This window comes from Pistacia vera, unplaced genomic scaffold, assembly GCF_008641045.1.
Source record: "Pistacia vera cultivar Batoury unplaced genomic scaffold, PisVer_v2 Contig287, whole genome shotgun sequence".
NCBI lineage: Eukaryota > Viridiplantae > Streptophyta > Magnoliopsida > Sapindales > Anacardiaceae > Pistacia > Pistacia vera.
Window position 1 is genome coordinate 372,185 of NW_022196098.1, and position 27,732 is coordinate 399,916.

At 39.7% G+C, this 27,732-nt stretch overlaps 1 protein-coding gene across 2 annotated transcripts; it reads right to left on the minus strand.

The window, feature by feature from the left end:
- On the minus strand, window positions 1-27,436 carry LOC116134397 (ankyrin repeat-containing protein At2g01680-like). Of its 2 annotated transcripts, XM_031420075.1 has the most exons (5): window positions 27,306-27,436; window positions 26,196-26,399; window positions 12,765-13,455; window positions 2,971-3,539; window positions 1-673 (listed from the first exon to the last, which is right to left on the minus strand). In XM_031420075.1, exons 3-5 carry the CDS (start codon window positions 13,423-13,425, stop codon window positions 128-130), a joined length of 1,776 nt encoding a protein of 591 aa, XP_031275935.1. In that variant the 5' UTR covers window positions 13,426-13,455; window positions 26,196-26,399; window positions 27,306-27,436; the 3' UTR covers window positions 1-127. The 2 variants fall into 2 exon arrangements, with proteins under 2 accessions (XP_031275935.1, XP_031275936.1); XM_031420076.1 differs by lacking the exon at window positions 27,306-27,436 and having other exon boundaries at window positions 26,196-26,422.
- Between the last annotated feature and the right edge of the window lie 296 nt (window positions 27,437-27,732).

Below are 27,732 nucleotides of genomic sequence, written 5' to 3' on the forward strand. Positions count from 1 at the left end.
AGTCTGTAAATTGCAATGAAACATAACTCCAAAAGGGTACCTCTTAACATTTTCTTTCGATTATTATAACAAAATACAATTGCAAATGTAGGACAACAACATCATTGAGCTTTCTCACTATTGCAAATTAAGCTCTATTTATTCTAACCCCCTTCCTCGTCAACCTGATGTCTATGCAAATAAACAGGACGAAGAAGCTTAAGCCGACTAAACAAGTGGCAATGGAAATCCCCAAAGAAGGTGATAATACCGCATAAGTGCCTGTAGAAAAAGCGACCACCATTGACATTATCGCACACGTGATGATCGGACGGGTCTGCTTACGATATTGCCAATGTTTGTGCAGGTTCCATGATGAATAGAAGTGGAGACTGACTGCCAAAAGGGAAAATACCATGGCCATAGCATCTGTTATAATAAAAGCTTTAAATGCAGCTTTTTTACTTAGCAATGCCGTGCCTTGATCGGTGCCTGTTTCACTTTTATAGCCGCCGGGCATTGTTAAAGCTGCTGTGAAAGTTACTGTTGCTATGAGTGCAGCAACCACCATTTCGGTATCTGTTGTTTTCTCATATCTAGGGAGCATTTCGAATATCCACTTCGAATCTTTACGAATAATTCCATGTCGATATGGTCCAATACCATTAAAAGTTGACAATTTTAGGATTTCTTGCTGTAATACATATTGAATATTATTCAAAGAAATATTAGGAAAACTGTTCAAATTAAGATATTATGGTAAAATTCAATATAAAGGGTTGAGATACTGTGATTTCAATTTTTGACTTAATTTAAACAAGAACAGTTTATCTTTTATAATCCAACAGTGATAAGATAGAAGATAAATTTAGTTAAATTTAATGTCAATACCATTGGATGGATAAAGATGATGAAGTGTGCTTCACAAAACTGTCCAGGACTTAAAGTAAAAAATTTAGGAGAAAAAGATTGTCTAGGAGAAAATTAACAATCTTACTTCGAAACAGTAATCGTTTATCTGAGAACAAAGGAAAAGTAATGGTTCAAGCCGCAAGTCATGATAGCAAGGCATTGGACATAAATCAAATAATTTGTCAGAGGAAGATCTCGACTTTTTGGAAGATACCCAAAAAGAGAGTTCAGGTTAAACTTCAGGTATGAGGAGTTGCTTCGGTGACTGTTAGGATCCTGCATTGAAAGGGAAAAAGGTGGGCATGTGGGTTATAAAGGCTTGAGCACCCTCCCTCAGCAAACCGATTTTTCAAATAGAGTTCTACCCAAGCCCATAAAAGACCCATGGCCCAGCCCAAATTGTTGAGTTATTGGAGTGGGTTCCTATCAATTGGTATCAGAGCATGATCCTATGCCTATGTGACAACGTACGCGTGGCAGGCTGCCCTTGGACCGGGGCTACTACCCCAAGAAAAGGTATAGAGGCCCGAGGGAAAGGGGATCCGCGTAGTCACCCAAGGGGTAAAGAGACCAACAAGGGTAAAGAGGCCGACGTGAATGTCGGTTGCGGAAGCGTGATGGAATGTTAGGATCTCACATTGAAAGGGAAAAGGGTGGGCATGTGGGTTATAAAGGCTTGGGCACCCTCCCTTGGCAAGCCGGTTTTCCAAGGAGAGTTCTATCCAAGTCCATGAAAGACCCATGACCTAGCCCAAATTGTTGAGTTTTGGAGTGGGTTCTTATCAATGCCTCATTTTTATGCCATGATGGCATGCTTGAAGCTTTAAAATGAATGATTTACAGGGTTGTTTCTAGGAAATGCTTTGAACTACACTATGTTCTTTCACTTGTACAGATTAATAACTTTAGTTAGCTGCTAACTAGGACTTGATTATGTTTGCACTGAAATTGGAAATCTCTTAGACCTCCCTTTGTCAAATTGAAGCCTAAGCTGGCGCATCTCAATCAAATTTAACTGAAATCTCTTTTATAACAACTTTTTTTGTAGAAGCGTATCTGAAGTTTTTCTGGATTTCGTGAAGTTTCTTAATGTAAGGTTGCTTTATCTTTTTCTTATGTAGATGGAAACTAGTCCTAATACTGGCAGTGTGAATTTGACCCCTGACGAGAAGCGGCGTCTAGCTAAAGCATCTCTTGCTTTCAATTGTAAGAAGTGTATTGTTCCATGTCTTAGGAGTCAGATGAGTAAACGTACTGTGATTTTAAATTTCTTCATGTAAGGGTAGGTCACTGATAAAATATATCCCTTGTATTTCTTTACATACTGCTGCCTAAATTTGGGTTCTATCTATATATGTATCAAACTTTTCATTACTGTTTTTGCAATATTGTAAAATTTATACTGTTTTTCAATTTTGTTTTACCAGAGCAACGATAATATATTTACTATTCGATCAATTGTTCGATGTCTCAATACATATTGTTGAATGGTCATAATATTATGAAGCATTTCATTCGACTATTCTATAATTTAATATGTAATAATAAAGAAATTTCACTAATTAAAAGAAAAAGTTAACAAACGAAATCTTGATAGTGTGAAATTTGTCAACAATTTGGCTAAAATTCTTAAAAAAAAAAAATTTTAAATTCGACTAAATCCTTGATAATTATTGAACTGTCAAGGATTTAACTATCTGTCAAAGATTTGGTTAAAATTCTGCTAAATACTTGACAGTTTAATAACTGTCAAGGATTTAGTTAACTGTTAAAGATTTGGTTAAAATTCTATTAAATGTACCCCATTCTTGACAGGTAATACCCGTCAAAGAAATATATATATATAAAAGAAACTTGTCTATATGCATTTTTTATAAATTAATTACATGACAATATATTTTAAAATTATACATTTAAATAATGAGATAATATAATAAATGGTGTACATAAATTAATCAATTTATTGAAACCAAGCATGACCTTCCAAAATCAAGCACAAAGTGTAGCTAAAGTGATGTGAGGAAGAGAGTAATTCTATCTATAATACCAACTTAAAAGGCTAGGGTATTAATTTAGTACCTGTAGCTGAAGATGCTCGGTTTCTTGCACGCCATCGAGATAATAAGCTTTGTTGTTGTTGGCATAACGGTATCTGACACCTGTAAAGCTTTTCAGTATTTTAGGGATTACCCTTGGACGACATGCGGCTAGCACATTGATAGGATTGTTTCCTTTGGTATCCTTCTCAATAATAAGATCCCTTAAAATTGAATTTCTTAGCAAAGTATTCAACTGTTTAACTGTTAACTTAGTCATGGCAAAGTGAAGAACATTCCATCCCTGGCTGTCAACCATTTCACAACAATCTGGACATCGGGATATAATTTCTGTTATTATCTTTGCATGCTGGGCTCTGTGACTCTTAGGTGCCCAACCAGGATAAGGATGTGTTTGGCTGACTGCCATATGAAGAGGTGTCATCATTCGTTCTTTATCACCAACATATGCAGCAGATGTATCAGAGTGTAAAAGCAACATTGCAATGTCAAAACAACCGTAATATGCAGCATAATGAAGTGGAGTCCATCCATATTGGTCTATCTCTGTTGCCAAACTCTTTCTTTTCATAAGTAATTCTTTTGTAATTCCTGAAACGGAAGAACAATTCATTCATATCTATTTTATATAACTGCATAGTAAATTCATCGACCTTATATATCTTCATTGGAAATCTTTTATCCTGTCCTTTTCATGAAATTATTTTACATATAGTACCAGACCTGATTTGAGCAACACCTCCCAGATTTCTTTTTTTACAGTGCAAATACCTCGAACAAAAGGAGCATGATTTATTCTCATAATATAACAAAGTGAAATATGTCAATAATTTATGAAATTTATTGAATCCAATAGAAGGGTTAATTCAATAAGAAATGAGAGTTAGCGCTCAATTTTATACAAAAATTTCTCTAGTTTTAGAATTCCTCTTAAATTTTCTTTAAATCATAAATCATAAATCATTATCAATTTTCTCTAAAATCCTTTATGGGGCGTTTGGTTAGAGGTAATAGAAAATTATTGAGGTTATGTTATCTTATATTACTTGATTACCATATTTGGTTGTTAACTAATATAAGATTCTAGTAATCTTGCTTTACTAGTAGTTGTTACTGTTGGTAATATTGAAGGTTATCTGATTATTTCTATTTTTTTAGGTATTGTAAGATTATCAAGGTAATCTTATTTTTGTTACAATTCTATCCCTTATTAATAAAAATTTTGGACAATAATACCCTTGTTTTAAAATAACTTTACATTAATATACCATTTCAATTTTACCCTTGTTTAATTAAATTTTTGGATAATAATGCCCTTATATTTAAATCAAATTACAGACCACCACTGCCACCCAGCCACCATTGCCGGCAACGGGCCAACCACCATGGATTGCCGTTGGAAAGTCATCGGAGTCCCTGAAAATGACCGAAATTCGCTGGGAGGCTCCGAGAGACTTCGCTATTGTCGTTTCTGGCCATATTGATGGCCAAAAACAGCCATATCAGGCTAGATCCCTGGCCATTAGCGGCCAAATCTGGGCGATAATGGCATGGCGAGATCCATCAATCTGGCCGAAAATGGCTAGAATAGATCTGCCCATCAATATGACCAGAAACAACCATATCAAAGTCTCGTGGTCACGGTGAGCTACTCAAGACGACTTTCAGAAACTTCTGGCGGTGGTGGCAGGGAGTGAAGGTGATTTTGTCATAAATTAAAGTTTTATATAAGCGGGTGTGTTTTAGCTAAATCTGAAATATTTGGGGTTAAAAAAAATTATTCAAAAATTAATAATAAAAATAATATTATATTAATATTTAAAAAGAGGGCAATTTAGTAATTTAAATAACATACCCACCAATTTATTTTCCCTAACCAAATATATAAATATAACATATCCACCAACTAACCAAACACATTTTCCTAAAGATTCATAGTAATCTTCAAGGTAATATAAGATTTCAGTAATCCAACATTCCCTAAACCAAACGCCCCCTTAAGACTTCATAAATTTGTCGTAAACCTGTCACTTTAAAAGCGAAGTTTACCTGTGGAGGAAATGGCTCCACAGGTAAACTTTTCGTTTCTTTTGTGGATTCCCTGTGTTGGAAAATTTATTTGTAATCCTAGTAAAAAAAAAAAAAAGAACTAGACTTGGGTTAGGATAAAGGTGAAGTTCTAGTCCTAGCAGATATAGGAAAGTTGATACGATCGGGAAACTAAGCCACTAAAGTTTAGGAAAATGCATGGATGTAACTAGGATTAAGAACCTATATATAAATACCTAGTGATTCTTAAATAATTAAAAAAAAAAAAAGCCAAAATACAAAAGAGGCTAGCCCATGAGGTCAGTAAAATTCTGAAATACTAGATTCAAATATTATCAATAAAATTCGCTGTAAAATTATCTTCCGTTGTGAAATTATTCCTACAAGTGGTATCATATTGTACTATAGCCTACATATGACATATTCTGGCATTATTTGCAAAAAAATCAATATGCAAACGCTGTGGTATCCCTAGTCATTCTCAAATAGACTGCTGGTATTAAAATAAAAAGCACAACGAGGTCAATTTCATAATTAAAAAAGAAAGAAAGTGAAGAGTATTTATTCTATTCATGCAAGAATGCTATCATTGCCAAACCAACGAATATATGGTACTTGAATAGTGTTTGTAGCATATGACTGGAAATGGCAACAATTTCATAGAATTTGATCAAAACTTTTATTCTAAAGTAAATTGGTGATAGGAAGCTACTAACTGTTAAAAGGTAAAAGTACAATTGCATTGTACACTCAAAGAGGTAACTAAAGCTTATTAGTGATGTTTTATGTCCCTAATTTGACTCAAAACCTCTTAGTGAAGGTGAAATAATATACAAAGAGTTATTCAATCTCTTTTGATAGATGCAAAATCATTGATCAAAAGAATAATACCATGCATAGTGCAAATATTAAATTATTTTTTTTTCCACTTTTTATGCCAAATTTTCAAGAGAAAAGATATGATGATTTTGGTGCATCATAGTTGGAAAATATAACAAGTTCCTTTCAAGATCTAATGCCAATTTTTACCCCAAAAAAAACAAAAAAAAAAAAAAAAAAAAAAAAAAAAACAAAACAAAAACAAAAACAAATATTTCTTTAAAAAGAATAAAATGTAACAATTTCTTCAAAAGATAAAGGCGAAAAACTCCTCAAATGAAAAAACATCATAAGAAGAATAAAAATTTGAAAGTCCTTGAGGTAAGGTATAATTTGTAAAATGATGCTTATGAATCTCATCATGCTAATTTGTTCAATCCATAAGTATAAGACTCAAGAAGTTGATGAAAGTGGAGTCTAGACCTAACAAAATGAGTACTGTACTCGTGGGTCTACCCGTACTCTGGTACCTTTTGTCTTAGGAGATCACGTAGCAAAAAACATGCATTCGAGATGAATAACATAAGAACAAAATCACACTACACAAAGAGACACAATATTTACATAGTTCAGCATAACTCGCCTACATCCACGGATGAGAGAAATCTATTATAGTTTCATGAACACAATATATAAGAGTACACAACACCATAAACCTAGTACATAAATCAAAGTGGAAACATCCTAGTTTCTAACCACGCTCAACCCAGTACCTAGAGTGGAAACAATTCTAGTTTCTAAGACACTCTCCTCATGGTGTTTAATAACCCTTACATCAAATACCCTGTATTCTCACATTTCCTCATTCTCTCGTAACCTTGAATTGGTTCTCACCCCTATATTTATAGGTAGATTATGGGATATTCTATTCCTAATAAGATTCATATTTCAATTCTTAATTGAACTCTCATAATTCTATTCCTATTTAAAATAGTACTCTTTACTAAAGAGTTTTCCTAAAGACATACAATTTTCATGGGAACAAATAGGAAAACAAGCCACAATATCCCAACAATCAACACCTTGGTGAGTTTTCCATCACAGCGATGAACAGGAGTTTTCCATTACAACGATGAACATGACGAAGATAGTGCTCCACCATCACGACATCCAAGTCATAGAGTAAACTTGTCCAACTTTGCTAGCATCTAGGTTGCAAAGTAACAATGCCAAATTTTGCTGTTAAGATTTGAGGACCACTCCACCTACAACTTGAACCCTTTGTAGTTTGTCTATTATGTGCATCCACCATCTCAAAATAACTTATCTCCTTAGGTCACAACTTAGAGCTCTGATACCAGTTGTTAAGGGGAGTTAATTGAATACTAGTAAATCCTAAATCCCTAAAAGCGAAAAAATAATGCGAACAAAGGACAAACAAATAACCACATACACAAACACAAGATTTATAGTGGTTCACTCTCCATATGAGACCTATGTCTAGTTTGCCGCTGCGGAATTTCACTATAAAGAAGAAGAAAATAAATTACAAAAATCTCTCACAAGCCTCACAAATTGGCTCACTCACTAGAACCTATTTGGTGGCTCTCACTCTCTAATTGTAGCTTTGCCTTCTGTTCAATTTGTGATGTATAACTCTAGCACTTAACCCCTTTTTATAGGTATTATATGGGATACTATTCCTAATATGACTCAAACCCATATCCTAATAGGAATTATATTTTAATTTCTAATACAATTATAATCATATTCCCAATTGTATTCCTAAAAGAAAACAATTCTACTTAAACACAAATTAGGAAAACCTATGTCCTAATCCAACTCTAATTTGGCTTGAATTTGGCTCCACAATCTCAACAATCTCCCACTTGGAGACTAGTTCAACATATCTTCAATTCTTCACTTCCATCAGCAGCGGCATCAACTTTTCTTTCTTCAAGCGAGAAGTCCAACTGAAGTTATAAACAACTTCAATTTCTCAATGGTAACCACCTTCATAAACATATTAGCTATATTTTTACTCCCTTCAATCTTCTCGAGAGCTATAACTCATTCTTCCAAAACTGAGCGTATGAAATGGTAACGAACTTCTATGTGTTTTGTCCTAGCATGGTAGACTGGGTTCTTTACCAAGTGAATTGTACTTTGCCTATCACAATAAAAAGCGCCCCTCTCATAATTCTGACCGAAATCTTCTAGGGACCGTTGTAACTATATTAGCTCCTTACTAACTTCTATCATAGCAACATACTCTGTCTCTGTAGTAGAAAGAGTAACAATCTTCTATAACTTTGAAACCCAACTGACTGCTGTACCACCTAACGTAAAGACAAAACCTGTGGTACTCTGGCAATTATCAATGTCACCAGCCATATCAGTATCCACATAACCTTGTAGCTCTAAGTCTGACTTCCTAAAGCATAATGCTAAATCTTTAGTACCTTTCAAATATTTCAGAACCACTCCACCTACAACTTGAGCCCGTTGTAGTTCGTATCTTATGTGCATCCACCATCTCGACATAACTTATCTCTTTAGGTCACAACTTAAAGCTCTAATACCACTTGTTCTCACATTCTCTCATTCTCTCATAACCTTGAATTGATTCTCACCCCTATACTTATAGGTAGTATATGGGATATTCTATTCCTAATAGGATTCATATTTGAATTCCTAATTGGACTCTCATAATTCTATTCCTATTTAGAATTGTATGTTTACTAATCCAAGGAAGGATCGTAATTCTGGCACTTTGGTGGGTGTTTCCCACTCTTGAATGGCCCGCACTTTGTCATCTTCCATCATAAGCTACCCATCCTTGATCTTGTGACCCAAAAACATTACCTTCGGCTTGGCAAAAGAGCATTTCTCCTTCTTGATGTATAACTTGTTGTCCCGCAAGACTTGGAACACTTCCTTTAGGTGGTGCACATGCTCCTCCCAGGTTTTGCTAGACACTACTATGTCATCTAGGTAGACGACCACAAACGTCGAGGTATGGGTGGAATATCTTATTCATCAAAGTACAAAAAGTAGCTGATGCATTTTTTAGACCAAATGGCATAACTAAAAACTCATAAGACCTATAACTTGTAACACAAGTGGTCTTTGGCTCGTCGCCTTCAGCTATACGCACTTGGTAGTAACCTGACCATAGATCTGGCTTGGTAAAGTAGTGGGCATGCCTCAACTGATCAAAAAGATCGGCAATCAAAGGAATGGGATAGCTATTTTTCACTGATACCTTGTTGAGTGCTCGGTAGTCTATGCACATGCGCAAGGAACCATCTTTCTTCCTTTGAAACAAAACTGGTGGGCCATAGGGAGCTTTAGAGGACTTGATGAACCCTGCATCTAGTAGTTCCTACAACTATCTCCTTAGTTCCGCTAGCTCTGATGGTGCCATATGGTAAGGACCCTTGGTAGGTAACTTGGCGCCTAGTTCTAGCTTAATCTGATGATCTACCTCCCTTCTAGGTGGTAGTTCCTTTGGCAGCTCGTTTGGTGAGACATCAACAAACTCTTTGAGTACTTGTACTACCTCCCAGGGCATTGCCTCTGGTGGGATTGGTTCTTTGTCGTCATACTGCTTGAGGATGGCCAAGTAGCTTTCCTCTTTCTTCTTGATGCCTTTCTTGAATTGCATGGCTGAGAGCACTGTTGTCTCCGGCTTGGTAGAGTGGCTAGTAGGCAACACATAAGCTTGTTCCCCACCCATGATGCACATAGTGTTGGTTGACGGCAAGGGAAATGTCTTGACTTGTTCCATAAACTCTAAGTCGAGGACAACTTGGTAATCATCCATTGGTGCAACTGAGAAATCTATGTAGCCGGAGCAAGTTTCCATTATGGTTTTGACATGTCAAGCCACTCCATGTATTGGTTGAGCCGCTGAGTTGACTACCTTGATTGTGCCTCCACCTCCTGAAGCCTTGAGGCCTAGCCGGCATGCTTCACTTACTGAAACAAAGTTGTGCGAAGCTCCCGTATCTACCATGGCTTTGGTGGCCTTACCATTGATGGCCATATCAACATAGAGCAACCTTTTGGCTTGGGTTTTTGGTGCAGACAGGATCCCATTAAGAAGTTGCATTGATCCCACATGTGCCTCATCGCTACTACTTTTGGCTTGCTTGCCCTCTTGATGCTTGGCTATGAGGGAAGTGAGAGCTTTCTTCTCTTGATAGTCTTTCACCCAATGAAGCCCATTGCAAATGAAGCAATTGCTGTGGGGTTTGTTGGAGCCCTTGTCCCAACGTTTGCCCTTGTCCTTACCCTTGGATGAGGAGTTGTCTTGGCGGGTGTCCCGGTTACTCTCTTTAGATTGCCCCTTGTCTCCCGCACCTTTAACAAAGCCACCCTTCTTGTCTTTGGATTTGCCTGTGTGCTCTTTTTGGTTGCTATAATCAATCAAACTTTCAGCAACTGCTATGGCCATGGCAAGGTCTTGTACTCCTTGACACCTTAGCTCCGTTTTCACCCATGATTGCAACCCATCCATAAAGTTTAAGAGCGAGTCCTTGTCGGACATCCCGGGATCTCCAGTATCAAGTCGGTGAAGTCCTTGATGTAATCACGGATCGTCCTTGTTTGCTTGATCCTTCGCAAGTGAGCTCTTGCCTCATCTTCAGCATTCTTCGGGTAAAACTGTCGCCTAAGCTCTTTCTTAAAATCATCAAAGCTAGAGATAGTGTAGATACCTTTTTCGATGTCTCATTTTCTTCTCCTCCATCACAGCCTTGTGGTGTCCATGAGATAGAGGACTGCAGTTTCAATCCTAGAGCTTTCCTCCGTGACGTCTACAGCCCTAAAATACTTGTCTAGTCCCCACAAGAAGTTGTCAACTTCTTGTGCCTTGTGTGATCCACCAAAGGTTTTAGGCCTTGGGACGTCGATCCTCTGGCTTTCAATGATGTTGTTGCCGGTCCTTGTAACCATGGTGTGCTTACATCTCGCTAAATCAGCTTGCACCTCATCTAAGCGAACAAGGGTGCTGTTGACTTCTGTTTGGAACACATGACAGGTGTTGGCAAGCTCCCCTATTAACTCCTCACGGATTTTCCCCATTTCGGCCCTTAACGACTCCTCCAATTGAAGCAACATGGCTTTCACGATAGTGTGGGTTTCGGTAACCTCCGTCTCTAGATCATCCACCCGATGATCTAGCTCTTCCGACTGTGTGCTCACCCTTTCTTCTACACGAGATAGGCGTGAGTCAAAACTGAAAATAAAGTCTTTGGACCTACCTCTCTGCCTTGAGGGGTTGGGGTTAGGGTCGACTCTCTCTGAACGACCATGTTCTTGGGAAGTCTCCATCTCCGCCGTCTTGGATCCCTTTGTTGAAATGACAGTATCTTTTGCCATCAAATACCGAGGTTATGGCAACCTGGCTCTGATAGCACTTGTCACACACTTAACTTCTTTCCTAAATTCGTGCGGCCTTAACACTTAGAAAATGAGTTAAGCAGCCTAACACTCACATAAACTCAAAGACTACAAGTATGCAAATGAAAGAGATAAGTGTAGAGAAAATGTAAACTCTATATTGAAGGATTGCCACTTATGAATTTTACAAAGAGGAGTCGGCTATTTATAGGCTAAACCTCCTCAAAGAATATAACTAGATACATTGTATACTTAATCCTTAAGCAACATTAGGTGGCAACCTTGGGAATGGATAATGCTTATCCTTAAAGTTCCTTTGCCATTAAGTTTACTTAGCTATGAAGTATACTTAGCCACTAAGTAACGTGCAGCACACTTGAGTCACCAAGCAAGCTGGTCGTGACATTATGCATACTATGTAAGAGAGCAAGTTACTTCCAATAATCTTAAAGTTCAATATGTGCCAACCGAGTATCAAAAGGCTAACATCTTTACTAAGGTTTTGTCAGTATCCGGGTTTGCTGAATTAAGAGACAAACTCACTATAAAAGCTTCTATTTCTGCTCCTGTTCAGTAACTTGATTATCTGAGCTGTTCTATTGTGAAGTCTGCTACCCGCATGATGTCTACCCTATATTCTGAAAAGTTTTGAAGTTGTATAAATTGCTAGTTGCATCTTGATATTAAGTAGCTGGTTTAGTTGGAGTTATGCAGTTGGTTAGTTGGTTAAATTGTGCAGAATACTACCTGCATAATGTTTGCATTATACTTTGAAAGTCTTTGGAGGTATACAGATTGCTGCTTGCTATCTACATTGCACTTTTTGGAGGTGTGTGGTTTGTACAAATTGCTGCCTGTACTATGAAGAAATTTGCTCCTATCTGCATTGCACTTTATCTTGGATGTGTGTAGTTGTACAGATTGCTGCCTATACTGTGAAGAAATTTGCAGCTGTTCCAGTTTGGTTAAATTTCTTTGCTCTTGCTTTCACTATTTTGGTACCTCTATTGGGGACATTGCAAAGTTATCTTCTGATAATATTTTGAAGATGCTGAACAGTTCTGATGTTTTCATTTGTAATAACAAGTGTAAAGGATATGGAATTACTATTAGTGCCAAATTATAGAGATTCAGTTTAAGGCAGGATGTTGTGATATGCAATTATCAAGGAAGCTGAAGTGTATTGCAGGCAGTGAAGTTAGTGTACTGCAGTCAGATAACTTCAATTTACGGCAGGATATTAGAATACAAAGTGATTAGAAAGAGCTGAACTGCACTGAAGTCAGAAGAGGTCTAATTCAAGGCAGGATGTTAAAATATAAAACTTGTTGACCTGTTGACTTGCTTGACTGTTAGTCTGTTAATTGACTTATTGACTATTTGGATTTATGGTATGGCAAGAAGACAAACACGATTAACTAGGAAGGTATTAGTCATCTGTTTCCGATTTTGTAGTAAAAATTAATGGACTATAAACCAATAAATTCATACAATAGAGATTTTCAGCTTTCCAGGTTGAATAAAATATAGATAAGGAATTACCTAGATGGTACTTCATGGCTGCAACATGCAAAGCAGTCCTTCCATAGGGGCCTTCGGGGGCGGCTGACTTGCATCTTTTTAATATTTTAGTCAATGACAAGAGACATCCTCTCTCAGCAGCAATGAAAAGCGGAGTTTCGCCCAAATCATTTGCATAATGCGAAAACTCTTGATCTTCTTTGGTTAAGATTTTCACCACATCGATGTGGTCATTCCGCACTGCCTCATGCAAGGCCGAATTTCCCTTCTTGTTGCTCATCCTCAGCATCAGCTGCTTGGAACCTTCTGCTCCTAGCCCACTTTCTAAATCATCATTTTGACTTTTTGCGCGTTCGATAAGAACTTTCACTATACCAGAATGCCCATATCTTGCCGCAACATGTAGTGGTGTATCCCCATTTGCATTCACTTGTAGTAGAAGTGATGAACATTTGTCAAGTATTTGTGTCACGAACTCTGTTGATTTTGGGGTTCGGATTGGAGATATGATGTGAATATGCAAGATTGTATTCTTAATTGGTGTTACTATGAGATCAAGACGTTGATTGTTTTCCGTGAACGGTTGGATATCACCTTTTGCTGCAGCTTTGTGCAAACGTTGATTAAATTCGCATCTGGTGCCTGATGCAGCTTCCTCATTCACAGTAGAAACAGAATCCATTGGCGCGTAAGAAGAAAGCGCTTTTACAGACTGAATGTCAGATAAATAGAAACAAATTTAAGATTAATTTATTCTTCAATATTCTATAAATATATAATTTCCTTCTTAATTATAAATATACATTGGAATCAATTCAAACTAAAATCTTAGAAAAGAAAGGTGACCATGCTTCTTTCTACAAATCTTTGATAAAGTGTTACACCTATTTCGAGAAAATAATGGAACAAAATCTTTAGAAAATAAATTGTGGCATGACTAGATGAATCATTAGTGTTTAAAGCTAAACGTTTGGTCCACCACGTTAGGTGTTGATGCGTGATTTTGACACCAATCAAACGCATGTGGGAAATGCTGAGCCGACTCAGATAACATACGTGTATAGAAATAATGAGGGTATTGAATTGGATAGAAGAAGAAGAACAATGTTTGAAGTGGTTTGAATGCTTAAGTAAGCAAATCCTACGTCCACTGGTATTGTATTAATGTGTTTGAGATCAGGTCGCGTTCAGCAAGCTAACTTAGAAGAAGTTACAAAAGAGAGAGAGAATGAGGGAGAGAGTGTGTGTGTATGCTTATTCCAAAGAGAAATTAGCCAATCCCACAAACGAGAGAGGAGCCCTCTATTTATAGTGGGATGCGTTAAGGTAATGATTACTAGATCTAGGAGTTGGTCAGACTTCCATGTAAATCCTTCTTTACGTCCCGTTGCCCACCTACTAGATCGATTTACACGATTTGTGCAGAGATTGGACACGTGGACCTTCTCCAACCTTTTGCTAGTCTGGCGCACCCTTTGCACTGATAGAAGTTACACCTATTTCGAGAAAATAATGGAACAAAATCTTTAGAAAATAAATAATGGCATGACTAGATGAATCATTAGAGTTTAAAGCTAAAAGTTTGGTCCACTACGTTAGGTGTTGATGCGTGATTTTGACACCAACCAAACACATGTGGGAAATGTTAAGCTAACTTAGATAACATACGTGTATAGAAATAATGAGGGTATTGAAGTGGATAGAAGAAGAAGAACAATGTTTGAAGTGGTTCGGATGCTCAAGTAAGCAAATCCTACGTCCACTGGTATTGTATTAATGTGTTTGAGATCAGGTCGCATTCAGCAAGCTGACTTACAAGAAGTTACAAAAGAGAGAGGGAATGAGAGAAAGAGAGAGAGAATGAGAGAGAGTGTGTATGCTTATTCCAGAGAGAAATTAGCCAATCCCACAAACGAGAGAGGAGCCCTCTATTTATAGTGGGATGGGTTAAGGTAATGATTACTAGATCTGAGAGTTTGTCAAACTTCCATGCAAATCCTTCTTTACATCCTGTTGCCCACTTACTAGAGCGATTTACGTGATTTGTGCGGGGATTGGACACGTGGACCTTTTCCAGCCTTTTGCTGGTCTGGCGCACCCACTGCACTGACAAAAGCATGTTGCTCATGTTATCATGCGATGTGGCTGCACCTGGATGGTTGCGGGTTATATCTAAGCTCTGACCACTTATGCTGACTAGGCTCCACGTCAGCCCTACTTTTTCAGGCATAACTGAAGTCCCCTAGTTTTTAAGGTTTGAGAATCAAACCTCGGAAACTACATATTATGTCGTGACTTGGCGCTTTTGGAGAGATTCTGGTCGACCCGACCTTATTGCAAAGAGGTCGAGGTAACACTTTTATACATATGACCTGAGATGGCCATTATTTTAAGGATAAGCGACCTGCTCTTAGACCATATCAGCGCCATGATTTTGATCTTTCATAGTCCACGACCTGATTACACTTGGAATTTTTACAGAAGATAAGGGATCGTGTTGCTTCGGATTTGATACACATTGAGAGTCATGTCACTTTGCGACTGACATGGGATAGGATCGAAAAGTCATGTCGCTTCATGACTGACAAGACGAAGTGTTCTATGTAACGACCTCTTTAGGTGTTATCCGTTGCATTTTTGTAGCGGATACATTTAATGAAATACCTTTTGTTCTGACAGATGCATCTTATGCGCAATAAGTGCTAGCCATGTGCATTAAATACAAGCCATGTTGAAACAACATTCCTTATCAGAGCATTAAATACGAACATGGGCTCATTTAATGTGGAAGAGGGAGAATGTGCCGTCGCTTGAGTTTTTCAACGGAAGAGAACAACGATTTGGTTTCTTGAAGCATGACGGTCACTCTTCTTTGTTGATCTACGACATCGTACAAAATAGAGTACGAGGACTGAACGATTCCCTGCTTGTCGCTTTTGCATACCACAGTAGAATGGACCCCCCAACGACCAGAGCCGAGGAAGGGACCAGCTCGCTTGCGTAGGATCCTCCTGTGGGTCCCCCTAAAGAGATCCTGTTGGTGATGACTGTCGAGGATCTTGAAAAGATAGTAGACCAATACGCTCTCCGCGTAGATGTCTTCCGAGATAGGACACGTGTAGCTTGGAATCTGCCATGGGAGCTGGTTGCGATCTCCGAGAATATATTCAAGAGTGGAGGGTTGATCGCCTTCCACCCTTTTGTCAGGTCGGTCCTCAATTATTTTGGGATCGCACCACTTTAGCTCATGCCAAACATGTACATGACAGACGTGGCTATGTACATCGCTTGTAGCGAGAGCGGATCGGGCGAGCTAACTACAGTGGAGCTCGGTTGCTCGTACATTCTGAAGAAAAGTAAGGACAAGGATTCTTACTATCTTTCTAAGCGAACTACCATCGAAGTAGGCATACACAGTTACCCGAGAAATGTAGGAGCACACAAGATGAAGTTCTTTTTCTTTCGTCACAATGACATTTGCCTTTTCTAGGATCCAAGTAGGGTTTCCTTTTTTATGAATTTGCAAACTCTTTTGGTCTTTGCTAACGAGCTCTTTCTTTATAGTTAACAAAACGACCAGTTTAGAGCTCCTCGAGGATCCGGATAGGATTACTGCCTTCGGCTTTCTGGCTGAAGAAAGTCGCGATGCTAGATTGCTTATGACAACTGCAAACTTGTGGAAATACGGTTTCTTCAACTCAGAAGGGACCCTAGAGCCCCCACCGAGTAAGCTTCGTAACCTGGGTTTATTTTTTTATTGTGCATGCAGCGAACTATTTTACTAACAACGTTCACGTGTAGCACCCATGCCTCCAAAGGTGCCCAAATCGCCACGACCAAGGCAGTTCACTTTCCCTCGAATGGGTGCCACTAGACCGACTGGAGCTGCTCCCAGCGATTCCCCTGCCGAAGGGGCAACATCGAGAGCTCCGATATGACCTACTAGGGCTTCTCAGCCTTCGGTTGGTGCTCCAATCTGACCTACGAGCACCTCCTAGCCTTTGACTGTTCGTCCGAGGTAGAAGACAACGGCCCAACGGCCCAAGAAGAGGAGGCAAATTCAGACCAAAGAGTTAGAGTCTGAACTGGAGGACCTGGGTGTCCAGCCCGAGAGGTCACAGCCCTACCAAGCATTCTGCTCCGGGAGCACCGTGAGCAGGGCAGAGCAAGGTCGCAGACCCTGGGAGGAGACCCGGCAAGGAATCGGCAGGTGACAAGACTCTTGTTGGAGGCATGGGCACGGACACTCTAGTTCTGGATTCGATGGGACAACTTCTGGATCATCTGCAGTCGATGGTTTTTACATTGTTGGAATGCGGACTCACAGAGGCATTCGAGTAGTTTGTGGATTCCAATCATGTGGAACTGATGTCCACATCCATCCAACACTTGAGCAAGGTAGAACGAGCTATCCTCGGCGAGGACTTTACATTTATCTTTTCTAATAGCAAGGAAGCTAACTTGTTACTCTTTTTTGTTCACAGGCTCTGCTCTCCATGCAATTGTCCCTACAAAAGGTCCGACTGGGAGTTACCGAGGGGGAGGTCACACTGAGGGAAGAGAAGCGTGGCTTATGTAGGACTTAGAAGCCACTGAGGTAGAGAAGGAATTATCCACCGCTTCGACGAACCAGTACCTGAATGAAAGGAATGCCACTCTTCGAACGGTGGATTTTTAGAAGGCCGAGCTAGAGAGGCACGGAGAAGAGATAAAAGAGCTCCAGAGGACAGTGGCCAGACTCACTAAGGAGGCTGGCGAGAAAGACCAGGAGCTTAAAACGACCTCCGAGCAGGCCTTATGAGCAGAGCGAGAAAGGGGTGAACTGTGGGAGGCATTTGAGAAGCAAAGGTGGGCGCTTGAGGCCAAACTCCAAGCCAGTCAGGGAAGAGTCACTTCGCTGACTAAAGAGATACAACCTCAAGGGGCGGAGATCAAGTCAAAGGCTGCTGAATGGGCAATTGAGTCGATCTATGCCTTACGGCTGAAGAATCCTAAAAGGGATATATCTGACCTCCTGGAGGAATACCAAGAAATTCTTAAATCTATGGTGCGGCTTGATGATGAGAATACAGTGGGGACCGCTCAAGGACCTGACCAGGGAGAGCCTTCAGGGTATGTCCCCGAGGAGCCCACAGCTAGCCAGATGATTGGTGATCGGCCTGAGGACGATGAGGTCATGCCTCCGGGAATTGGTGATGAAGGCCAATGATTGCTTTTATTTTTGGAATCTTTTCCTGCTGGCTCATGTACTTCCCCCTTTTATTAATGAATAAATACATATCTTTTTTAATCTTTCATGAGTACTTATAATTTCCGTACCCTATGTTATACATGAGATCGTATTCTAACTGTTTATAATAACATTGGCACAAGTCTATGCGAACAGAATTATAACAAGTCTATGTGAACAGAATTATACACTTGGAAAGGTAATTCTTTTATTTATAAGGATTAAAAATACTTTATAAGGAAAAGATGAGTTCGGAATTACTGATAATATGGTTGAAGATGTTCCGCATTACAAGCTCGCGGTACTTTGAAACCATTCAAACTTTTGAGATGATAAGTCCCTGACCTTATCACTTTGGCGACGCAGTATGGGCCTTCCTAGTTCGGTCCTAAAACTGCCACACTTGGTTCCCTAGTACCGAGAAAGACTTCCTTTAAAATGAGGTCATTGACCTGAAAGTCTCTTCTTCTGACCTTAGAGTCGAAGAATCTTTTCGCGCGTTGCTGATAGGCTGCTATTGTTAATTGAGCCTTGCTGGGATGTTCTTCAACTAGATCTAGACTTGCGCGTATGAGCGCCTCGTTGTCTGTCTCGTTGAACAGATCCCTCTGAAGTGAACCGGTTCTTACCTCCATAGGGATCATTGCTTTGCAGCCATATGCTAGTGAAAAAAAAGTTTCAGAGGTAGACGTTCTCGGAGTTGTCCTGTATGCCCACAGAACTTTAGGATGGTTATCGGCCCAATTTCCCTTGGCTGTGCCAAGTTTGGCCTTCAAAGTGTGTTTGATAGTTTTGTTGACAACTTCAACGTGACCATTTGCTTGCGGTCTTGCAACTGAGACGAACTTATTATGGATGCCCAGCTCATCGCAAAATTGCTTAAACTCCTCGTTATCGAACTGTTTCCCGTTATCAGAGATAAGGGCATGAGGAATCCCATAGCGGTACACAATATTTTTGAAGACAAAGTCCTTAAGCTTTTTAGTGGTAATCGTGGCCAAGGGCTTTGCTTTGACCCACTTGGTGAAGTAGTCTACCGCGACCACCACATACTTGACTCCCGCTTTATCAACTGGCATGGGTCCAATGAGATTGATTCCCTACATAGAGAATGGCCAAGGTCTGGACATGGTTATCAGCTAGTGGGAAGAAGCTCGCGGTACATTTGCAAACCGCTAACACTTGTCACACGTTTTAACAAAGTTGTAGGTTTCTTCTTGAATCAGGGGCCAATAATACCCTTGACGAACAACCTTGTTGGTGAGGGATCGTGCAGCCATGTGATTACCGCAGATTTCTTCATGAATCTCCCTCATGATGTAATCTGCTTCTTCATCGGTTACACATCGGAAGAGAGGGGCGCTAAACCCTTGCTTGTACAGCTGATCTCCGATGAGTGTGTAACAAGCAGCTCTTGTTCACAGGGTTCTTGCTTCAACCTTTTCGTTGGGCAAGATCCCATCTCAGAGATACTGAATGATAGGAGTCATCTAGGAAATTGATTCTACCGTATTCACCGCCTGTTCAGTCGAGCTGACACTGAGGCCTCTATGAACCAAACAGGAATACTTTTCAGTGCATCCGAGCCCATCGACGAGGCAATCTTTGTCGAGGCGTCTACCACAAAATTGTTATCTCTAGGAATCTGTGTGATCGTGAAGTGCTTGAACGGCTCGAGCATGGCCTTAGCCTTCTTCAGATAGCAGATCATATTTTCTTCCTTGGCTTGATACTCCCCCAAAATCTGGTTGACAACCAGCATGGAGTGGCTGTGAATGTTGATCGCGGTTGATCCGATTTCTTTGGCCAATCGCAACCTAGTGAGCAGAGCTTCATACTCAGCCTCATTATTGGTCGCTTTGAACCCAAACCGGAAGATGCCATGAATACGAGTCCCCTCGGGGCTTAGGAGAAGAAGGCTTGCCCCAGCCCTCTTTCTGTTCGATGATCCATTGATGTATAGGCTCCCGGTCGACAGATTCTGAATAGCTTCTTGGGTGACTTCGCTAGCTTGTTGCTCGGATTCTCTTATCAGCTGATATGAGAATTCTGAGATGAAATCGGCAATAGCCTGCCATTTGATAGTTGCTTTCGGTCTATATTGCAGATCGAATTGAATTAGTCTCATGGCCCACTTGAGTAATTTACCCGATGCCTCTAGCTTCTGGAGGACTTGCTTGAGCGGGTAATTGGTCATTACATGGATTGTGTGGGCGTGGAAGTAAGGTCGTAACTTTCTGGAAGCAATCAATAGGATATAAGCCAATCGCTACATTTCAGGATACCGCATCTCAGCATCTAGCAGATGCTTGCTTGCGTAATAAACCGGCCATTGAACCCTGCTCTCTTCCCAAACTAAAGTTGCACTGACCGCGTACTGAGAGACAGACAAATACAGGAGCAGAATTTCTTGCGGGAGAGGCTTGGACAGAAGAGGTGGTTTTTTGAGGTACTCTTTAATGCTCTAAAATGCTTGTTCACACTCGGGAGTCCGCTCAAACTTCTTATCGGCTCTTAGGATATTGAAGAATGGCAAGCAGGGATCTGTTACCCTCGATATGAAGCGACTAAGTGTCGCTATTCGCCCATTGAGACTCTAAACCTATTTTCGGTTGGTCGAGCTTTTCATGTCGATGAGAGCTTGGATTTCTCGGGGTTGATCTCTATTCCCTGTTGGTTAACCATGTATCCTAGAAATTTTCCTGAGGATACCCCGAATGAGCATTTGAAAGGATTGAGCTTCATTCTATGTCTCCGGATGATGTCGAACATCTCGGCAAGATGCGCTATGTGATCTGAAGCGACATACGACTTGACTAGCATGTCATCAACATAAACTTCCATCGACCTTCCAATCTGCTCAGAGAACATTTGGTTAACTAGATGCTGGTAAGTCACCCTAGTATTTTTCAGGCCGAAAGGCATAACCCTATAGCAATACAACCCCCGATCTGTGACAAAAGAGGTATGCTGTTCGTCTGACGTATACATTGGAATTTGATTGTATCCTGAGTATGCGTCCATAAAACTCAGCAGCTCGTGTCTAAAGGTGGCATTAACAAGCTGGTCGATCCTGGGTAGGGGAAAACTATCCTTTGGGCAGGCTTTGTTGAGGTTGGTGAAGTCCACACAGGTCCACCACTTGCCGTTGGGCTTCTTCACTAGAACTAGGTTAGCAACTCAGCTTGGGTAGAGGGCTTCTCGGATGGACCTATTTTGAAGGAGATTATCTACCTAGATTTTCAAGGCAGCATATCGGTCTATATCCATCGTTGTCCTCTTTTGGCGGACCGGTCTGGCTTCACTATCGATGTTCAAAGCATGGCAAATCTGATCCCAGCCATATCGGCATGCATCCTTGCAAACACATCTATATTTTTTCTGAGGAAGCTGGTCAGGTTGTCAGCGAGTTAGAGGTTGAGATTGCTTCCAATCTTTAATACTCGGCTCGACTCATTTAGGTCGACTGATACTTCCGATAGATCCTCAATTGGCCCATTGGAAGGGCATTCTTAGATACGAGGATCCATATTATCCTTGATTAGGCCAGGCTGTGGTTCGATCCGGTTGATCGCCATTGCCTGTTTAGGAATGCCACGGGGGATGCCTTTCCCTTTGCACGCCATCTACACTGCCCTTAAATAGCAGTTGCGAGATGCGCGCTGAGATCCGCTTACCTCCCCTATCCTCGTTGGGGTAGGGAACTTCATCTTGAGATGGTAGATCGAAGTGACTGCCTTGAAGTTTCTTAGTAGAGGCCGCCCAGGATACCATTGAAAGCGGAGGGGCAGTCTACTACTAAGAATTCAATGACCTTGGTCACTTCATCGAAGTCACCCAGCATGACCGGAAGCGAGATCATTCCCTTGGGGATCAGGTGATTCCCTGTAAAACTATATAGGGGGATTGAGGCGAGCTTTAGGTCAGCCTCATCCAAGTTCATTCTTTCGAAAGCTCGCTAGAACAAGATGTTCACAGCGCTCTCATTATCCACCAACATTCTGTGGACGTCACAGTGTCCTATTTGGGGCATAATGGCGAGAGCATCATCATGGGGATGATGCAGTCGGACTGCGTCTTTTTCGGAGAAGGTGATTTCCTTCTCTCTGCAAAGCTTTAATGGTCGCTGCGTCATGTTCATCACACAGATAGGGTCGTGATGGGCTGCATGAGCATATTTTTCCTAGGCACCTCGCGAGTTTCCCCCGAGGTGTGGTCCCCCAAAAATTATCCCCATGTTACAGATACCTTTGAGATCACGACGCTTCTTACCTGGTTCCTCTCGATTTTTCTCCCTTACAAGAGCAGAGTCATCAATATACTCTTTGAAATGCCCCTGCTTGATAAGATCTTCGATTGCCTGCTTGAGAGCTAGACACTCATCGGCGTGATGCCCATTGTTCCGATGATAACGACAGTACTTTTTACTGTTTCTAGTTGAAGGGGGATTTTTCATGGGCTAAGGCTCTCTGAGCAGACTGGCCTCTTCTGACTTGTCAAGAATTGCCGAGGCAGATGCATTCAAAGGGGTATATTGATTCCTGTGGCAATCGCGACGAGGAACGGGAGCATAAGACTTCTTGGGCTCAAACTGATGTGTTTTTCCTTTTCGCTGATCATCGTTAGCCCATTGATGACCAGCCCTCCTATTTTCCCCCCGACCTAGTGCACTGCTTGAAGTGCCGGGGTCGTGGCGGTGGAACGCCGCCACAGAGTTCTCGATATGGAGGTATTTCTCCGAAAGGCTGTAAAAGCAAGTGAGAGAAACATCATCCTCTGATTGCAGCTCCTTCCACAGATATGTCTATGGACAAACTCCTGCTATGATGAGAGTCCGAATGGACTCTTTAGGAGTGTGAGCTACTTTATGGAGCTCTCTATAGAATCTGTCGATGTAAGATTGGAGGGATTCGTCCCTCTCTTGCCTTATGTTGCTGAGGTAGCTCAAAGGCATTGAGAACTTCCTGTTAGCCTTGAAGTGTCTCAAGAATGTCAACCTCATTTGATTCCATGAGCTGATCGATTCCGTCGGGAGAGACCTGAACCATCGCTTAGCTTGAGATGTAAGAGTCACCGCCAAGCATTGACATTTTGCCAAATCAGAAACTTGATGAAGTTCCATAAGGTCGTTGCATTCATACAAATGATCTTGCGGATTGGAATTCCCATCAAACGCTCGCGTATCGGGCATTCTGAATCTGGACGGGAGATGGGCAGCTAACACAACCACCGAAAAGGGAGACGCCTCTACCGCATGCCCTCGCTCATTTGGCTAACTTTTAACTGATCGATAGCTCACTGTAGCTCCTCAATCTGAGGCAGCGGAGCTATCTGGTGATCACTTTCCCCCATGCGGGTTCGACCCTCTCGATTGCGGTTGAGGAAAGTCTGGAGATTGGACTCCACCTCGCCTCGGCTGGCAGTTCTGACTGCTCTTGACGCACGGTAGTTAGAGTCATGCAATGGCGATGAATGGCTCGAGGAACCATCCCGACCTCCGTAGTGGTGCGAACTGACCCGCGAACGGTAGGAACTTCCTGGGCGACGACGATCGGGGTCGTTATTCTGGCGATAGTGGAATCCCCCCGCCTTCCACTTTTGTGGGAGTGGGAGTGCTCGCGCGATGTGGCATGGGATGGCTCGGTCTGCGACCTGTCACTGAGTCTTTATGCCACGAGTATTCTACCCGGGGTGCGGTCGGTGTTTGTTGGTCCCTCGGAGCCTCTAGGCCGTTGTTTGTCACTTGCTTTTCCTTTCTTTGACGCGCTTTCATACGACCTGCAGGCTTTTTTTGCGGTGGCACTACCTCATTTGATTCAGGTGCTGCAACCCGATCGAAGCGGTCCAACCTTTGGTTAACCGTTTCCAGAGTATTGTTAAACCTCTCCAGGTAGCTCATGATAGCTAGATCAAGCCATGAGCTTGAGGGGATATCCCCCACGAGATTTGAATCTACGAGCCATTTGCTGTTGTAGGACCAATTAGTTAGAGATTCTCCTGATGAAGGACGAATACTAAATCAGGCCCTCCTTCTAGCGCCAAACTGTTGATGTGTGATTTTGACACCAACCAAACGCACATGGAAAACGCTGAGCTGACTTAGATAACACACGTGCATAGAAATAATGAAGCTATTGAATTGGATAGAAGAAGAAGAACAATGTTTGAAGTGGTTCGGATGCTCAAGTAAGCAAATCCTACGTCCACTGGTATTGTATTAATGTGTTTGAGATCAGATTGCGTTCAGCGAGCTAACTTACAAGAAGTTACAAAAGTGAGAGAGAAAGAGAGAGAGAGAGAGTGTGTGTGTATGCTTATTCTAGAGAGAAATTAGCCAATCCCACAAATGAGAGAGGAGCCCTCTATTTATAGTGGGATGGGTTAAGGTAATGATTACTAGATCTGGGAGTTGGTTAGACTTTCATGCAATTCCTTCTTTACGTCCCATTGCCCACCTACTAGAGCGATTTACGCAATTTGTGCAGGGATTGGACATGTGGACCTTCTCCAGCCTTTTGCTGGTCTGGCGCACCCACTGCATTGACAGAATCACACTGCTCATGTCATCAAGCGACGTGACTGCGCCTGGATGGCTGCAGGTTATATCTAAGCTCTGACCACTTATGCTGATTGGGCTCTACGTCAGCCCTACTTTTTCGGGCATAACATTAGGCTTTAAAATAATTAATGCCAAATTAAAGTAGCTTAATTTCTTTTTTTAAGCCAACAATCAGGCCCCTGTAAAGAAATTTAAGTTTTGGTTAAAGTTATATATTCTCAAATTATAGATTAATTTAGAAGACTAAAGATTTTCCAATGAAAGTATAATTTAAAGTTGAAGAGTCTAGCCTGCTGTAATGCTGTATATATGTTACAACAATGGGTTAGTGTAAATAAGGACAACTGGCAAATAAGAAGAAGAGTTTTGCTTAATTAGACTTTTTTGAAGTGATAAGCATTTTAAAATTTTTTTAATTTTAAATAAGTTATTTTATGTTTATTGTGAGAAGGTTAAAATTTGAGCTTCTTCCATAAACACTTTCCGAGCTTATTTCATAGACACTTATTGAGCTTATTTTGAAGTGTTGAAATTTAAAAAATATGCTTATACTCCCTACTAAATTTGAGTTGATCTTTTTCTTCTATATTAAAACTTTTATATTATTCTAATCAAACAACGAATAATTTTTGAAAGCTATATTTTCAGAAAAACTACTCGAATAAAATTAATATTAGTAGTCTAATTCTAAAGAGTGCTAATGTGTCTTTCAGGTCGGAATATTTACACTAAACAAAATACTCTTCGCACCCATTTACTAAAATCAAGAATTATTAATTTTATTGTTACGGACTATTATAACTCTAGACACTTATTATAGTTCACTTAGGATGCGTTTGGTTTAGCAAATGTTATATTACTGAGAATGTTATATTAATGGAAAGATAGATTACCTTGAGCATCAATAAGAATGTTATACTAAATGTGTTTGGTTAGATTAGAATAAATTAGTGGGTATGTTATATAGATTACTAAATTATCATTCTTTTTTATAATATTATTATTATTATTATTATTTGAACTATTTTTTGAACCCCTACATTTGAGATTTTCTAAAGCACCCTAACTACAATAAAAGTTTAAATTTTAACAAAATCACCCCACCCACCCAAGCCACTATCGGCCACCACCGCCAGTTGCAGTCGGTAGTAGCTTGAACGGCGCACGACCAACCGGATATGGCCAAGAATGGCAGATCTATTCTTAAAATTTCTGGACAAATCGATGGATCCGGCCATTTTTGACCAGATTCATGGCTGTTAATTGTCACTTGATCATTAGTAGCCATTTTTGAGATAAATGCTTCAAAGAAATTTGGATCATGCAAAGCTGAATTTAATTTATAATAAGACTATATAACTTCAGATGAAACTAGTTGTACTTTAAATTTGAAGAAGTCCAATACAATTTTATGAATTAATTATAAAGGGATGCAGACTATATATACAACTTAGGATACACAATAAAGCAGAATATCAAAACGCACCAGCACTTTGTTTCTGAGGTTGAGAAATCACAATCTCAATTTCTGAAAGCATGTTTTACTTCACAATTGACGTATATATTATTTAACATTGATCTAATTTAAATATTTGATAGCAATTGATGGCAATCTAAAATAAAATTCCAAAAACAGGAAGAAAAAAAAAAAAAAAAGATTTACCTCTTTTAATTTGGACCTGGATTCAATTCGCAGCTTCAAGAAGAAAATTTCAGAAGGAAACGATGAGTTCAACTCTTACGATGAGTTCAACTCTTTCAAAGAGAATACTCAAGGCAACAGTATTCATTCTCCAATTAAGGGCAAAATTTATGAAGAAAGATTTCAAGTCCGGAGCAGGGAAATGACAAGGATAACCCTCAATTCCTAAATTCCAAAGCCGTCATGAACCCCACATTCAACAACCCAATTGTATTCAAATTAATTATGAAAAACTAATTTTTCACTCTTTTAACTTAATCTTTCAAAGATAAAAATAAAAAAAAAAGCCAATGACATTGAAAATCTATGCTGTCGTATTGTTCAACTTCCTTGTGGTTTTAGTCAAATAAAAATAATGTGAATGCTACTGTTTGTTTACACAGTGATAGAAAATATACAATAATTTTGTTTAATTATTCTGTTCATAATAATACAAAGTATAGATAATCACTATTGGATAATCTAACAGTCAATTAAAACTCTTAGGTGTATTACTCAAAAGATCTTGAATTCAAACTATTTAGATTGTTAATAAGGGTGATCATTGAGGAAATTTATCCGGTTATCAATTTTAAAATCCTAAAATATTAGTTGAGACCTGTGAAAATTGACCCGAACATCTCCAGTCACCAGAAAAAAAAAAAATAACAAACAGAAGACCAAATAATTGGGGATAGAAACATCAACATGTGATCAATAATTAAAAGAGACTCTTTTAAAAATTTAATTAATATTCTACGTCAACAAGGCTACTATCTTTGACATGTCTAAGTCACTCAATTGGTCAGAAAAAGATAAGAATATGCCACCTTCGTCTTTATTGGAGCAGGGGATTTCGTGTCCGAAGGTAATCAATACGAGAATATGAGAAGAAGAAAGGATTTATTTCATTTTCCTTTTTATTGTTTAAAAAGATTTTGATATTTTTAGAAAGACTTTGATATTTTTAAAAAGATTTTTTATATAATTTTAGAGAGTTTTTAATAATTATAAGATTAGGGCAAAAATTTACAGTTTATACATAATAATAGAATCTGCAGAAAAATCAGTTTAAAGTTTAAGAAATCATACACATGTTTGGAGGCTCCTCCAAATTTGTCTCTGAACAGATTTCGCTATCGACCCAAGTATAGGATCGAATCAATGTAGTCCACACAAAGATAACTTTAACGAACTAAAGAGGAATTTGCTAGATCCTCTTTAGTCTTTAAGAACCAAAAGAAATCAATCAAACTTTGTTTCAAGCAAAAAGCATTCTGGAGTGGGAGAGAAGAGAAAGGGGCTGGAATTTTTCCTTTTAACGATTGAAATGAATTAATTAAATAATTCACAAAGTGTTGCACTTATATAGTGCACACTTTGCCCTATTCCATCAGAGAATAGGTTTGGGCTCTAACTTAAACATCCCTTGTATCCAAATAGCCCCCTTTAGATATTTTAATAATTATTATTGTTATTTTCAATTAAATTTAATTAATATATATATATATATTAACAT

Coding starts and splice junctions, on each gene's coding strand:
- LOC116134397 (XM_031420075.1), bottom strand. CDS start 13,425: ATGGATTCTGTTTCTACTGTGAATGAGGAAGCTGCATCAGGCACCAGA. Junction 3,540..12,764: donor AGCCATGAAGTACCATCTAG/GTAATTCCTTAT, acceptor CTTCCGTTTCAG/GAATTACAAAAGAATTACTT. Junction 674..2,970: donor CCGAGCATCTTCAGCTACAG/GTACTAAATTAA, acceptor TATGTATTACAG/CAAGAAATCCTAAAATTGTC.